Source organism: Rutidosis leptorrhynchoides, chromosome 5, assembly GCF_046630445.1.
Source record: "Rutidosis leptorrhynchoides isolate AG116_Rl617_1_P2 chromosome 5, CSIRO_AGI_Rlap_v1, whole genome shotgun sequence".
Lineage (NCBI taxonomy): Eukaryota > Viridiplantae > Streptophyta > Magnoliopsida > Asterales > Asteraceae > Rutidosis > Rutidosis leptorrhynchoides.
The window spans coordinates 176,866,140-176,881,335 of NC_092337.1; the positions used below are offsets into that span (position 1 = coordinate 176,866,140).

The 15,196-nt window shown below is 32.6% G+C and overlaps 1 protein-coding gene across 1 annotated transcript; it reads left to right on the forward strand.

Annotated features, from left to right (window-relative positions):
- The first annotated feature begins 2,035 nt into the window (after window positions 1–2,035).
- On the forward strand, window positions 2,036–2,503 carry LOC139849179 (uncharacterized mitochondrial protein AtMg00810-like). The gene has a single exon (XM_071838843.1). The coding sequence runs from the start codon at window positions 2,036–2,038 to the stop codon at window positions 2,501–2,503; it is 468 nt and encodes a 155-aa protein (XP_071694944.1).
- Window positions 2,504–15,196: the final 12,693 nt, after the last annotated feature.

The window sequence follows — 15,196 nt, forward strand, 5'->3', positions numbered from 1 at the left end:
CTGTTACCCATCGTTATTATTATCTTTATTTTCTTCTACAATTAAACAGCAACGAAAAGAATTATATAGCAGCAGCAAGGGTCGAATGAAATCCGGAACATAAGAAATCGAATGAAGAAGCTACAACAAGGTGTTTGTAGGTTACAATGGTGGTTGATGGTGATTAATAGTTCTCTGGGTCATCGGACAGAAACAGAAAACGGAATAGTAGCAGGTAGCAGTTTACACATCATCGTTCTTCTTATGAACTCCAAAACGAATTTGAGATATGAAGAACTTTTATGAATTGATTTCTTCATAAAACTTGATCCAAATCTGTCTATTAACATTCTTCAATCATTTTCTATACCTATTATAACACAGATTTATTGAATTTGATCTATGTTCATGTGGTTGACTTTTTATTTCCAAACTTTGACTTCGAAATCTAAAATCAAATGAAGGAATTAAAGATTGAAAACTTACAGATAGTTTGAGTAAATGAATCCTAGTATAACTGCATTATTAATTTTTAAAAACCGAATTGAATTTGAGCATTTGATGAAAAGGTACAGGTACAGAGGCACAGCTTTGTTCCTTCTTGCATTTTCTATTTTAATTTCATAGATAGAAACAGGTATCTGCAATTTTGATTGATATTGAGAGTGAAAGAAAATCGAATCCTTCCTAAATTATTTGATATCATTGAGTGTAGCAGATAGAAAGGGATTGATTAAGGGTCACGAGTATACAGAAGGAGAAGAAGAAAAATATAAAGTGGAGAGGGATGTTTAACAGCCTTTGTACATATCTATTCCTAATCTATTTATTGAATATTACTAATATTTATAAATATATTGATAATAATACTATTAATAATCAAAATATTACAAAATAAACAATATATTAAAATTAATTATGATAATAATATTGAAATAATAAAAATAATGATAAAGTTAATGATAAAAGCAATAATGATAATAATTTTAGATGGAATTGGTTTATTTTTAATAACCATAATAGTATAACAATTTAATTGTATCAAATTATATATATATATATATATATATATATATATATATATATATATATATATATATATATATATATATATATATATATATATATATATATAATGTTATTCATAATACTGATATTAATATTAATATTTATTTTAATAACCATTTTAATATAGTGACTCTATTTATCTTATTATTATACATATATTAACAATACAACTTGCAATTACATTAATAATTATAATTATATCATATATTATTTGAGTATATTTATTGAATATTGAATATTTATATATTTTGTAAATTTTATAATATAATAATTACTATTAGAGTTCTTTTATATATACTTATCTATATGGAGTCATAATAATATCATATATATATTTATATATATTAATCCTAATGATATCTTTGTTAGTTTTACATTTTTAATTCAATTTGATTAAATTATACTTTTTATTCATATTTTTATATATACACATAAGTTTATATATATATATATATATATATATATATATATATATATATATATATATATATATATATATATATATATATATATATATATATATATATATACATATTTATTTACATACAATCGTTCGTGAATCGTCGGGAATAGTCAAGGGTCAAATGTATACATGAAATAATTCTAAAATTCAATCTAATCGACTTTGCTTATCATGTTGAAACCATATAAAGATTAAGTTTAAATTTAGTCGGAAATTTCCGGGTCATCACAACTTAGAACCTTCTTAATAAATAATGGGTTTGAAATGGGAAAAATTGATAATATACTCTTTATCAAAAGGCATGAAAAGGATTTAGTCATAGTTCAAATATATGTTGATGATATTGTATTTGGGTCTACTAGCGAATCTCTTAGCAATGATTTTTCTAAGTTAATGCATGATGATTTTGAAATGAGCATGATGGGAGAACTCAAGTTCTTTCTCGGACTACAAATCAAGCAACTAGAAGATGGAACATTCATCAATCAACAAAAATACGTTCATGAAATGATCAAGAAATTCGGAATGGAGAACTCAAAACCAATGGCGACTCCGATGGCAACAAATGTGAAACTTACTTTGGAAGGAGAAGGAGAACCATTTGATAGTACTAAATATAGGGGAATGATTGGATCCTTTGTTTATTTAACGGCAAGTCAGCCCGACATCATGTTTAGTGTGTGCTTATGTGCAAGATTTCAAGAAAATCCAAAGATGTCGCACGTAGAGGCCGTTAAAAGGATCTTTAGATACTTAAAGGGAACAATGCATCTTGGGTTATGGGATCCAAAGTTTACCGGGGTTGATATTATGTGCTTTGCGAATTCCGATCATGGTGGATCAATGATTGATAGAAAGAGCACAAGTGGAGTATGTGCGTTCGTGGGGCTTTGCATAACGTCATGGTTCTCAAAGAAGCAAACGTCTGTTACATTTTCTACCACCAGAGCCGAATATGTAGCAATGGGAAGAGCATGCGCACAAGTGTTATGAATGAAGCAAACCTTCCTCGATTACGGTATCATCTCATCCGAAATACCCATATGCTGTGATAACAAAAGTGCTATAGACCTATTGAAATATCAAATATTACACTTTAGGACTAAACACATAGACATTAGGCACCATTTCCTTCGTGACCACGTCCAAAATGGTAATATTGTGATAGATAAGGTAGAATCTGCGGAAAACATAGCTGACATATTCACTAAGCCCCTTAAAAAGGAAACCTTTAACTTGCTTAGGAATGGGTTGGGAATGATGGAACACACTCCGTAAAATTCTATCCTGATCATGCACGGTTGAACCACGGTCGACCGTGTAAAGAGCCGCCTGATGTCTGACGAATTTCTTTATCCTTTATGCTTTTCTTTTAATATCCAAACAACTTTTCCACCAACCACATCTCTTCTTTAAACCCCAACCACTGGATTTTCAGATTTACTTTTGTCCTACCTTCAAGTACGTTTCAAAAAGTGGTCCATATCTTTCAATTCTCTTTAAGGTAAGCATCCAAAATCTTAATCTCAATTTTATTAAATTGATTATATTTTTTTTTTATCTTTCCAAACTAATAGGAACACTTGTTGATTGCATGATTTTCTTAAAATATATGAGTAAAATTGTTTTAAAAGGGGCTTTTCTTTTCAAATGAGTAATAGTGATTTCTTGCATAAAAACTCATATATACTTTAAATTTTTGAACTCACTCATGTACACACACATATGTTTGAACAAATCATTATGATACTTATCAATCTCATGACTAGTATCTACTCTTGACAAACATAGAGCAAAATGATGAAACTTGTCTAAATTTTCAAAAGAAAAATAGTACAATTTAATTTCAAATTCATAGTTTTCAAAATGAGTCTAGACAAGGACTAATCTACACATGTTTAGCATATAGTTTTTCAAACTTAACAACTTGATTATTTTGCTAAATTTGTGGTTTTTCTAGGAAATGACCAACACGAGAAATCAATGTATCACGAACAATAGGCAATACATGGAGACTAGAACACTTCATGAGTAACGTGTTGTTCATCATACCGAATTTCCCGAATTAACTCAACTTTTCACCCATAATAATTGCTTCTCGTTTCTTGAGCTTGATGAAATCATTTAAACAACGTTAATTAGGGAATTCTATGCTAATCTTGATGTTTCAAATCCCGACCAAGTTGCATTTTGACTTTTCGATACACCTTACACTTGGTCTTTTGAACAATTCGCAACCGTTATGGTCATTCCTTCCGATGGGCGCTCCTTCTATACTCCTTCAACCGATCTAAGATCACTCAACCCTACATTTCCATTGCAACCCATCTTAGATCTCATCACTACTCCGGGAGTACAACGAAACTTCAACCGACGGCTTCGCATTCAAGATGACGAAATCTGCCATGATCTTCAACTCATTCTAAATGTCATTCGGAACAATATCTATCGTCGGGAACCTACCGCTACTCACATTTCTGGAACCGAAGTTGTTGTCATGTGGTCTCTTCTTACTCATGAACCCATAAATCTCGCTTATCTCACTACTCAAAGAATGGGTTATCTTCGAGAACTAGGAACTCGTCCACTTCCATACTCAAACCATCTTAATCGGCTTTTCCGATTTGTTGGTGTCATCAACTCCTCTCAAATTCCTCAACCATTGTCCACTATTCCGCTAACCTATTGGGTAGCTCATTCGGTGATTATTCTCTCTTCCGACATTGAAAGCTCAACAATCTCTGATGCATTTAGCACCAACGGCATTTATCCTTAAAAACATTTAATGTTGGTTAAGAATAATTTTTAAGGACGGGTAGATACAACACTTCTCCTAGGATTGAAGCTTGTTATGTATTGATTATTATGCACTTGCTATGCTTATCATGTTTGTTACTCTTTATGTCTACTATTGGTTCGAGGGGGAGCCATTTTATTTATTAGCAGGGACAATTGATAAGTGTGTACGATTTAAGGGGGAGCATTACTCTAGGGCGCGCTCAGTTCTATGTGGGACTAACCCTTTTGCTTCGACAAAAGGGGGAGAAAGTGTATGGTAAGTGATGTTAACACTTATGTCGACCTACATAGTTAACACTTACTCATGTGTTTGTCATCATCAAAAAGGGGGAGAATGTTGGTTAAGATTCAAATCATAATATTCAAAGGTTAATCACTTTGTTTTGATTATGACACACAAGAACCTAGTAGTTAATTGTATGTAGGACTACATGAGTTCATAAGCTTAAACTATCTCTAGCAAAAGACCAACACATAAGTAATTATCTTGGTAAAAATGCTACACGGCTGTACTATGGTCGACCGTGAAACCAACCGTGTGTGTCCTGTATCAACGAGTTCAAGTTTTTCTAAAACTGTAAATCTATGGCTGACTTCACGGACGACCGCAACCCGACCGCAGTTTTCTCTATTACCAATCTTGACCAAATATAGTTTGACTAGTTTCCAGCATCTATAATTTACAAAACCTTTTTAAACATGCTTATAATAGTTGTCCTCTTTGATCTCAAAAGAGTTTTGAACCAAAAGATGTTAATTTCTACTAATCACACCTAATGACATCTTAATGACACTTTAAGCTTGATTTAGGCTAAAACACTTAAGTGTCATATCTCTTTATCCTAATGCATAGTGTCATTTAAACATACCAATAATGGTCATTAAAGTCCCAATTAAAGAGTTGCTCTCCCATTAGTTCTATGTATCATTATTTGTATGAGAATGTAATTAGTTCAAGTCTAGTCAAGATGTAACAAGAATCATTATGTTCAAACTAGATTCAAACTAGTTCATTTAAGTTGTAACAATGTTCTAAAGGGAAAGATACTACCATAAGCTAAATGACAAGTAATTAAGAAAGGTTGATGAAGCTTTTGGAAGATAATAGTTTGTCAAGAGACAAAAATCTGCAATTACCCCTTTTGGTAATTAATGACAAATGGTCAAAGATTGAAGACTTTCTTCCTTAAAGCACATGTCAACTTCCAAGCTTATGTCCAAAACATAAAGGGAAATGAGGATAATTTCAGAAGTAATTGGCCTTTAGTTGCAGCTATTCAACAATGGAAAATGACAATTTTCAAAGAATAAAAATGGCCATAAGAATCAGATGTCAGAGGTACACGGTCGAACCACGGTCGACTGTGCAGTGAACCGTATGACTTCCAGGCAGATTTATCTTTCCTATAAAAGCCAAGCCTTGAAGCATTTGAAGACTTACCTCTTGCACTCATATTTTCTCATACTTACTGATATCATTCTTATAATTAATTTGTAATCTTTTGGAGTGATTCTAGCAAGAGTACTTGTAAGCTTAAAGTTGTAAGTTTACTTGTAAACTATCTTCTTAAAGGGATCTAGAGGATAGTTATGTTTTCACTAGGATAGTTCATTAGGATCTTGTGGTGTGTTTGTGAGGTCTTCAAAGGGACGTAAGAGTTCACAAGGTGCAGCTTATCGAAGTACTAGTGTTGTATCCGGACACTCCACCGAGTTTGGAGTATCATAGTGAAGAAAAATCTTAATTCGTAAAATTGAGGAGTGGATTAAGGAAGATTAGTTAACATCTTCCCGAACCACTATAAATCATTGTGTTTGTTCTCTCTTCCCTTATCTTGTGATTACAATTTATCATATATTTGTATTGTTAGCATTATTAGAGAACAAACATTTCAAATCACACTATATCAAGTTCAAGTTCAATAAAACTAAAAGAAAATTTTGAAAAATCGACTAAGTAACTATTCACCCCCCCTCTAGTTACTTATAGAGTGTTTCTAGATTGCTTATTATGGTGGTAACTTTATCAATCAAGAGCTTAGATTCTTAAATCTTCGTTTCATTCTCTGTAATTGTGGTGCTTTGCTTTATCAGTTGTTGAGGTAATTTGGAGTGTTTCCTTGATTCTAGTTGTAGAGGCTTTACCTTTATCTATTAGGGTTGTGATTCTCTATCTTGGTTACTTGTTCTTGAGTGTTTACACTCTGTTTTGTTGGGTTTTGTTTTGCTGGGTTTTGTGCTCGATTTGTTCAAATATGTTAAAGAAGAAAGCTTTGAGTGACTGCGTTTTTAAAAGTCAGAATTATGCATCACTATTCAATTCGATCTAATCAGTGACTAAAATGGATGAACTAAATAAATGAATATATCGAATATGAATATTAATATACATGTTTATGTTTGTTGAATCACACATGTGTGTGTGAATTTGGGTGAATTCAGGTAAATCTATGGATTACACATGTCACCATCTGATCACTCTTTATTTTAACTGACCCTATAAATAACCCTGTTATCTTTCTTGAATAACTTTTTACAAATCTCGTTTTTATCTCTTCGTTCGTACTCATCTTCCATAACTTCCTCGTTCTTACCGGAGCTTCATTTAGTTCTATCACGTTTAAGGTTAGTATCCTTCATACTCCTACTTTTATAATTTTTTATTATAAACTACCATGGCCGAATTAGTGAATCCTATAGGCCAGACGAATGTGGCTACCATTTCCTCGAATATGACGTAAGAGAGTTTAGATACTCTATATGATAGATTTAGGAACCTTAATAGATTTCACCCAAAATTTCTTTTACCAACTCATAGGCCAATAATCCTCCAAAGAAGAAAATTGCCCTTTATAAACTTCAAATGACAACTGAATATCTTTGTGTTTCGATTTCTCCATTTCTTTTAAATGTTTTACAACATTATGGCGTTAGTCTTAGTCAAATCCATCCTACCGGTCTTCTAAAAGTTATTCTTTGTGAAATTTATTTTAATTCTCGCAAATGACATCCAAAGTTAAAATTTATAATTCTGTTTTTTCGTGTGTGTCCTGTACATAACTTTGTTGTGACCGATTGAGAAAGATGAACATGAAATTTTTCTAGGGGTCATGTTAAGAACACATCTTTACAGTGGGAGTTAGCTCAAAGTGAAAATAGGGTTTGTCAAAATTCATGCGCACGTATGTAGTTGGTGTTCCACAGTGAATGCAAGAGCGGTAAAGTGGAAAGTCAAGGTTGTGGTCACGTTCTCACATGGCTGCCTTGACGGGGTTTCCGCGTCTTTATCCTATCAGCGGGTTTATTCTTTTTTGAAGAGATAAATTGGGTAGATGATTTGATGTACAAATGGGTTGCTTCGGGATGAGGTTGTTAGAGTCGGGTACTCCAACTCGTTGTCTCCTAAACTAGTGAAATATGTGATGTATCTAGAGATATACAGATGGATTGCTTAGGGTTGGGGTTGTTAGAGTCGGGTCAGACTCCCAACCCGTTATCTCCTAAACTAGTGAGATATGTGCTGTATCTAAGGAGTCATAATTAGCTGGTTAGATTTTGTTGTGGGGTATGATCAAAAGTAAGGTTAGAATGTTGGTTTTTTTCAAAATTTTAAAGTGAGAGATTGTTGAGTTGAAGAAATTCGAACTAGAAGTCAAAGAAACAATGTGCAGGGGTACCCTCGCGGATCGCGAGGGTTACCTCCCGGATCTCGAGACCATGGGTATAAAATTTTGGGGATTACGAGGGTAGGGTCGTGACACCTTCAATAATTTAGTCACCAAACTTAGTCATGTTTCTCTTTCGGATATATCAGATTCCTAGTGTTTGGTTCATTCAAAAGATGAAACATATTCAATGAAGGAAACCAATAGTCAAATTGATACCATCATATTACCTTCGTTATCTCCTAGCACCAAACGGTTGGATTTTATTCGGATAAAAATTAACATTTTTTATAGCGACTCATTTGGATGAACTCCCTAATCGTTTGAACCTACGTTCTAGAGGCCTTGAGATTAACTTGATAGCATGTCCGACTTATGATGGTTTGGTCAAGTCAAATTGATCATATTTTCTTTCAATGTATTTTGATGCAAGATTATACTCTTATTATCGGCTCTTTGAACTTTTTAACTCCTTAAGGCCTGATACGCCTGAGTCAAATGGGCCTATAATATCCAAACCTTCTGGCCTGTTTCAATCGGGTTCGCGTTGGCTCCAGATTCATCAGTATCCATCCCCATTTTCTGCATATCCCCGCCTAACCATCATCTTCTCAATCGAGCAATTTTCATGGAGTTAAAATAAACTCAAAATTCATTCACAATCTAACCTCAAAAATGGCAGATTCTACTACCACACAGCCGCCGCCATACGCTTTATCCTTCACTGAAAACAAATCCGGTCGCTACTCCCACCCGGACGATTTTAATACGATACTGGACGTGTTGCTTTCCTAATACAAGGTTAGCAAGTGGGTGACACAAAACTATAAGTTTTGAGCTAAAATTTTAAATATCTGAAACCCACAAAACCCACAAAAATATTTTGCAAACACCGGTGAAGGATTATTCCGGAAAACTTATCTAGGGTAAAAGCTAGAATTTTCAAAAGATCAAATGTTTTCATAAAGATCCAATTTCCTTAAAGGATCTAAATTTTCATAGTCATGTGGGACTGTAAACCACATCGTTGCTATCATTATGTATATCACTGTATCAAAATCACTGATGTATAAAGTGTGAGAATAAAAAAGTGATTCGAGTGAAGTGTGATAATTTCAAGTTCTGTATTTCTTAAGGACAATCAACGCTCAAGTTTGGGGATATTTGATAGTACTCTAAATGAACATATATTTAGTATCAATATCCTTTCAGTATGTAAAGCTTTTAGTTACTATTATTCTATTTTTATGGAATAATCGTTTAAATAAATAAGTGCGAAGACAAAAGAAGAAAACGACGATTTGAAGACGCAAATGACCAAAAAGCTCAAATGTACAAGATATAATTCAAGTGGTTCAATTTATTGATGAGAAACGTTTAAAAATTACAAGAGTACAAGCCGCGGTACGCAAAGTACAAGATATCTACGCGTACGAAAGGACGTTCGAAAATCTGGAACCGGGACATGAATCGAGCATCAAGGCACGAGTCAACGGAGCTAAAATTACAAGTCAACTATGCACAAGAATATAATATATATATATATATATATATATATATATATATATATATATATATAAAATTATATATATTTTATTAAAACGAGCAGCCCACGTTTAAATCAAAAGAGGGTGCTGGCCAGCCTGTCCATGCGATCGTATGGAAATAACAAAGGAAACCCATGCGATCGCATGGGTCTCAAAATCAGAAAACATCTATAAAAGGCACCAGTTTTCGGACAAGAGAACATACACCTTCACACACTCTTTCTCTCAGTTTATATTTATATTTATAATTATAATTTTAATTTTAAGTTAATAATAAGGTTATTGTAAGAAATGTTTTACGGGTTTTAAAGTCGGAACTCTGTCCGTGTAACGCTACGCAATAAATAATCACTGTAAGCTATGTTCTTCTGTAACACCGACCATTTTTTTTTGTTAAAACACAGCGGAAGACTTTATTAACAAACACACTAAAAGTCATGTCATTACATTAATCTGAGTAATTAAGTTTAAGTTTACACAACAGTGTTATGTTATTACAAAACATGATTTAAACAGATGTCCACATCAGAGTAGGGTTGTCAAACATGTCTTCTGCAACAGCACCCATCCCAACAAGCAGTACCAAAACCTGCAAGGGAAGAATATGGAGGGGATTAGCGCACTGCTAAGTGAATGGAATCTATCTAACAGATATAGCTTAAGTCACACACAAGCTGTATTGTGACAACCCGTAAATTTCCGGCAAAATTTAAACAAAAATCTTTATATGATTTCATTTAACCTCGACTAATTCCGAAGATTCACGAACAATTATTTGTAAATAATTACGCATTAATTTGATATATTAATATTATTATTATTAATATCCTTTTTAAATAAGATATCAATAATTAATATCTTTATTATCAGTATTGTTATTATGAATAAAAAAAATATTGACAAATATTCTTGGAAAAGTAGTAAATCAATTTGTTTATTTTAAAAAATATATATATAAAAAAATCCTTAAAATAAATGATTTTTTTAATAAAATAAATAAATAAATAAATTACTTTTTAATTAAAATTATAATGGAAAACTACTTTTATTATTTTATTTTGTGAATTATCCCATGACCTAACATTTAATACTTTTGAATTTTAAAATCCCATTAAAAATTAAAATATTTCTTTTTTTTTAATTATTTTATTCTTTTTACCTAATTTTTTCAAGTATAAATACCCCTCATTTCTCATTCAAACTCACACCAAAATTTCTCTCATTCTCTCTTTGAAGAATTACTACTAGTAAGTATTCTTTTCTTACTTTTTACTTTTTACTTTTTACTTTTTACTTCGATTTATTATTTTTTTTTACCGAAACATGTAAATAATGTTATAAATTATATGCAATTAAAATTAAAATAAATAACATGTTATAATTAGTAATATATGTTACTAAAAATTATAAAAGTATTTTTATGAATTAATATATAGGAGTTATAATTAAAATCGAATTAATGAATATATATGTATATACGCACCTAACGTGAAGGTTATAATTAAAGATAGCGTACAAAGACTACAAACATCACCGCTACTTGTGGCCTAGGGTGATCTTTGTTACCATTAAGGGATGCTTGTAGATCTCGAATGCCAAGACTTAGATTCTGGTCAAGAGATCCTGGGCCGCTCGGTAACCATAGATCATTCGAGTGACTTGCATGTTAGAGATGAAGTTTGGGAAAGATTGTACAACATCTTTGTTAAGAATTATAACCCGAACATTCTTAAACTAGAAGCTTACTATAACTGGAAGTTTTTCATAAATAGTAGGTTTCCAAAAATAGAAACTTTTGAGAAATAGGAACTTTTCTCGAAAACCGTCACTATCAATATAGTTGCTATATTAATAAACATACTTTATGTCAAGTTAGACATTAACTAATCAAACGTTATACCTCAAGGTTGATATCCAGATCACTTACTTGCTTTACTTTCCTTCTTGCGTGGAATACTTCAACTGCTATTTAATGTGAGTTCATCTGCTCCCTTTTTATATATTTTTGGGCTGAGAATACATGCGCAACTTTTATAACTGTTTTACACGTATCAACTATTAAAATGTGATATGTTGGGCTATGACCAGCAAGTCCCCAACCGACAAGTATAAACGATAACTTGTACGGGGCAAACTTGAAAGTCTAGTCTAAATATCAGTACCAACTATTAAACTGTGATATATTGGGCTATGACCAGTAAGTCCCCAACCGAAAAGTATAAATGATAACTTGTACGAGGTAAACTTGAAAGTCTAGTCTAAATATCAGTACCAACTGTTAAACTATGCTATACCCGGCTATGTCCGACTAAGTCCCTACAGTGATATTTTTAATTGCTGTGGCATTCTTAATTATTGGGGATAGGCCTATCGGAAGTAACGTCCCCGATACATTTGACTAAGTCTTTGTATTACTTGATAATGAAATTAAACGACAAGGACAGAACAACTTGTCACGGGACAAACAACGTTTAGTCTAAATATCACGCACTGGCATAACTTTTTGATCCTGCGGGAGATCAACTTGACTGGATCTGAGTGATCTACTTATGAAAACAAATCTTGTGGTCTAACACTATTACTGAAATCATTATTTATGACAAACCTATGAACTCACTCAACCTCGTGTTGACCTTTTTAAGCATGTTTATTCTCAGGTACTTAAGTATTGCTTCCGCTGTATATCTACTGCTTTGTTGATGATTGCTTGCTATGCTTGGAGTCTTCATTACATATCATATCAATTAAAGACATATTTATCTTCTGGTGCAAACCTCAACAAAACGTCTCATGTAGAGTCGTTCTCGTTTATACAACTGTAATTTGATATAATTAGTCACAAATACACCAGGCCCTATTTGGGAGTGTGACAGATTGGTATCAGAGCAGGTTGTTGTAGAGAACCAGGATTGCATTTTATGTATGCCTTATACAATTAGGTACCTTAGCAATGTAGGACTACAACTTTCCTTGACCGTAGTACCTTTACTTGTTGCCTTTAACTGTTAAATGCTACACTATGCTTTAGAAACTTTACTTATCTTAGAATGCCGAGCTAACCTAAGAACTCTGCTCACTTTCCTAAGTATTATCCAATTACGCCACCGCATTTAAATGCGACACCATGATTTCTGAAATTCTTGACATTCCTATGTCATCTATCATGGTTTTGTGTATTACATATGTATTACATGAAATATTATCCATGATTTTTGAAACTCCTATAATTGTTACTATTCATACTCAAACATATATAACTCCCTGTTATATCACGTACCTATATGCCTTATACCTTTATGCATCGGTTTGCGAATCGGAAAATGTCATTAGGTTATCACAGTATACGAATTGAAAGTATTTAATCGAAAGATTATTAGATTACATACTTATCATTTTATAATCTCAACACGTCATACTGCCATTATTGGAGTATAGACAAATCATATCTTATCATATCTATCCCAATAAACTTTGTCTAACACTTTTCCTAAATTTCCTCCGTAAATTACGAAAATCTTTTTGCTATATATACGAATTCAAGGAGACAAATATGTCATTCAGTATTCATTTCATATCAAACCCTATTCCAAACACATAATATGAATTTCTCACCCGATTCTTCAAATTCCTCTAGTTCCGAAGACAACATGACGGGGACCCACCAACCGATCAACTATCGTGATTTCTTCAGAAGATGGGGATGGGTTCGTGAAATACTCACCCTATGGAGAAACGAAGAAGGTACTCCTTATCATGAGCCAAACTTACCACCAAACGTCGGAGTACTTGATCCGCTTACCGGCGAACCTGTTTGTAATACCGTTTACACTCTTTTCGCAAGGATTTTCCGCCTCGAAGGTCAACTCGATGTAGCCCAAGACAGTATTCGTCCTCTACTCCCAAATTCTAATCAGATAGGATTACTAGATGAAGTTAGAAGACTTTGAACTAAATATCAAGAATTGACAAACCTTACGGAGGAATGGGTAGAACAAATCCATAGACTCGAGCGTAAAGTAGAAACCCTGGAGAAAACGGTGCACGATTTGGAAGCTAGGCTCACACCTACTACCCAAGTACCACAAGCAACACCAGCAACACCACTAGTACCATCAGTACCACCAACATTACCAACACCACAAGAATTGTAAGCACCATCAGCATCACCACCAACAGCATCAGCTTCATCAACAACAACATCCGCATCCCACGCCTCAACATCACACTCAGTACCTCAAACATCAACATCATACGCCCATAGATACCAAGGAATATTAGTAATAATGAGTTAAGATGTATTGACTCATTCTTCGCGAAGAATTATATATGTATACCTTATATATATGTGATTTGGAACAATAATAAATCTTGTCGTACTAAGCAATTACGAGTGAATCTCAACAGTATGTACTACTTGGTTAATTCATATCACTAATATGCTATGATGTACACCCTTCGTTAATGACTTAACAATTGTTAATCACTGCTTCAACACAATAAACTCCATTTCATAATAAATCAAGTGTAACGATGAATGTATTGATTCATAACTTCATTAGCGAAATATTTCGCGACAATTATGAAATCTCTAAAGGTTTTGGAGATTATTCATTCTCGTTTCAACCGTAAATTAAATGAGTTTAATATTATATTAAATCTATGATTACATCTGAAGGAAAATATATATGTATGTATATTTTTATAAAGACTGTAATTAAAACTCTTTTGTACAAACTGTTAATTGTGAAAATATTTTAACGAGTAGGTAATACCCTAGAAATATTTATATCTCACATTAATATATTACATTGTACATTTTTCAATTCTGATTCTCATGAATTGTATTCATTCATATTCTATGATGAATTATCATATCAAACCACTGAAATTATCATTCATTACTTTTAAAATCAATAACGCCTATTCGTTAACCATTAGATCCGTTGATGATTACAATCAGCGTTTAATCATCTAAAAATAAAATTTCTTGAAACCATTGAGAACCGAAGATTCAAATATGACTGCATTAAATGCAGAGGAAACAGCAAAATTGTAAAAGGTCTTAAGGGCCAAAAGTTTGATGAAAAAGAATGGTATAAGCTCAGATTTGGAACTGGAAAACGGATTGAGCAAACAATGAAGGAGGCTATGGACAAATCACAAAGATTAAATCTGCCTTCAAAGAATCCAAACGATTCAGTATCTGCTGAAGTCATCAACGAATACCTTGCCCCTGACTCTAAACCTTTACGGATAAATCTTCTTTATCATCCTTCGATCTTAGAAATTCTAAGATATCACCGTATCTTTCGTTATAAATATCCTCTATATTTCTGAAAATATCTTTATAATGATTCTTGTCCGCAATTAATTATCTCTTTGTGATAACTTTATCACATCATAAAGGAAACTGTTTTAGTTTCTATATTCAAGTTTAAATTATAAATGTTTTGAAGAAGTGTTGGGAATTGAAGCATGAGTTAGTATAATATAATGACGTTAGGCCAACGTGATTATATTACAGTAAGCCATGCTAAATTTTTAATGGAAGATGATGATTCATAGACTTTATAATCATCATTTGCCATGTTACATGACTCTTACATTCTATTTAAACTCTAAACATATCAAGAAAATATTTTCTTGATGATTCGGTCTTTTTCGGATATTCTGGT

Bases quoted from the DNA above. Each gene is read 5' to 3' on its own strand.
- LOC139849179 (XM_071838843.1), top strand. From the start codon at position 2,036: ATGGAGAACTCAAAACCAATGGCGACTCCGATGGCAACAAATGTGAAA.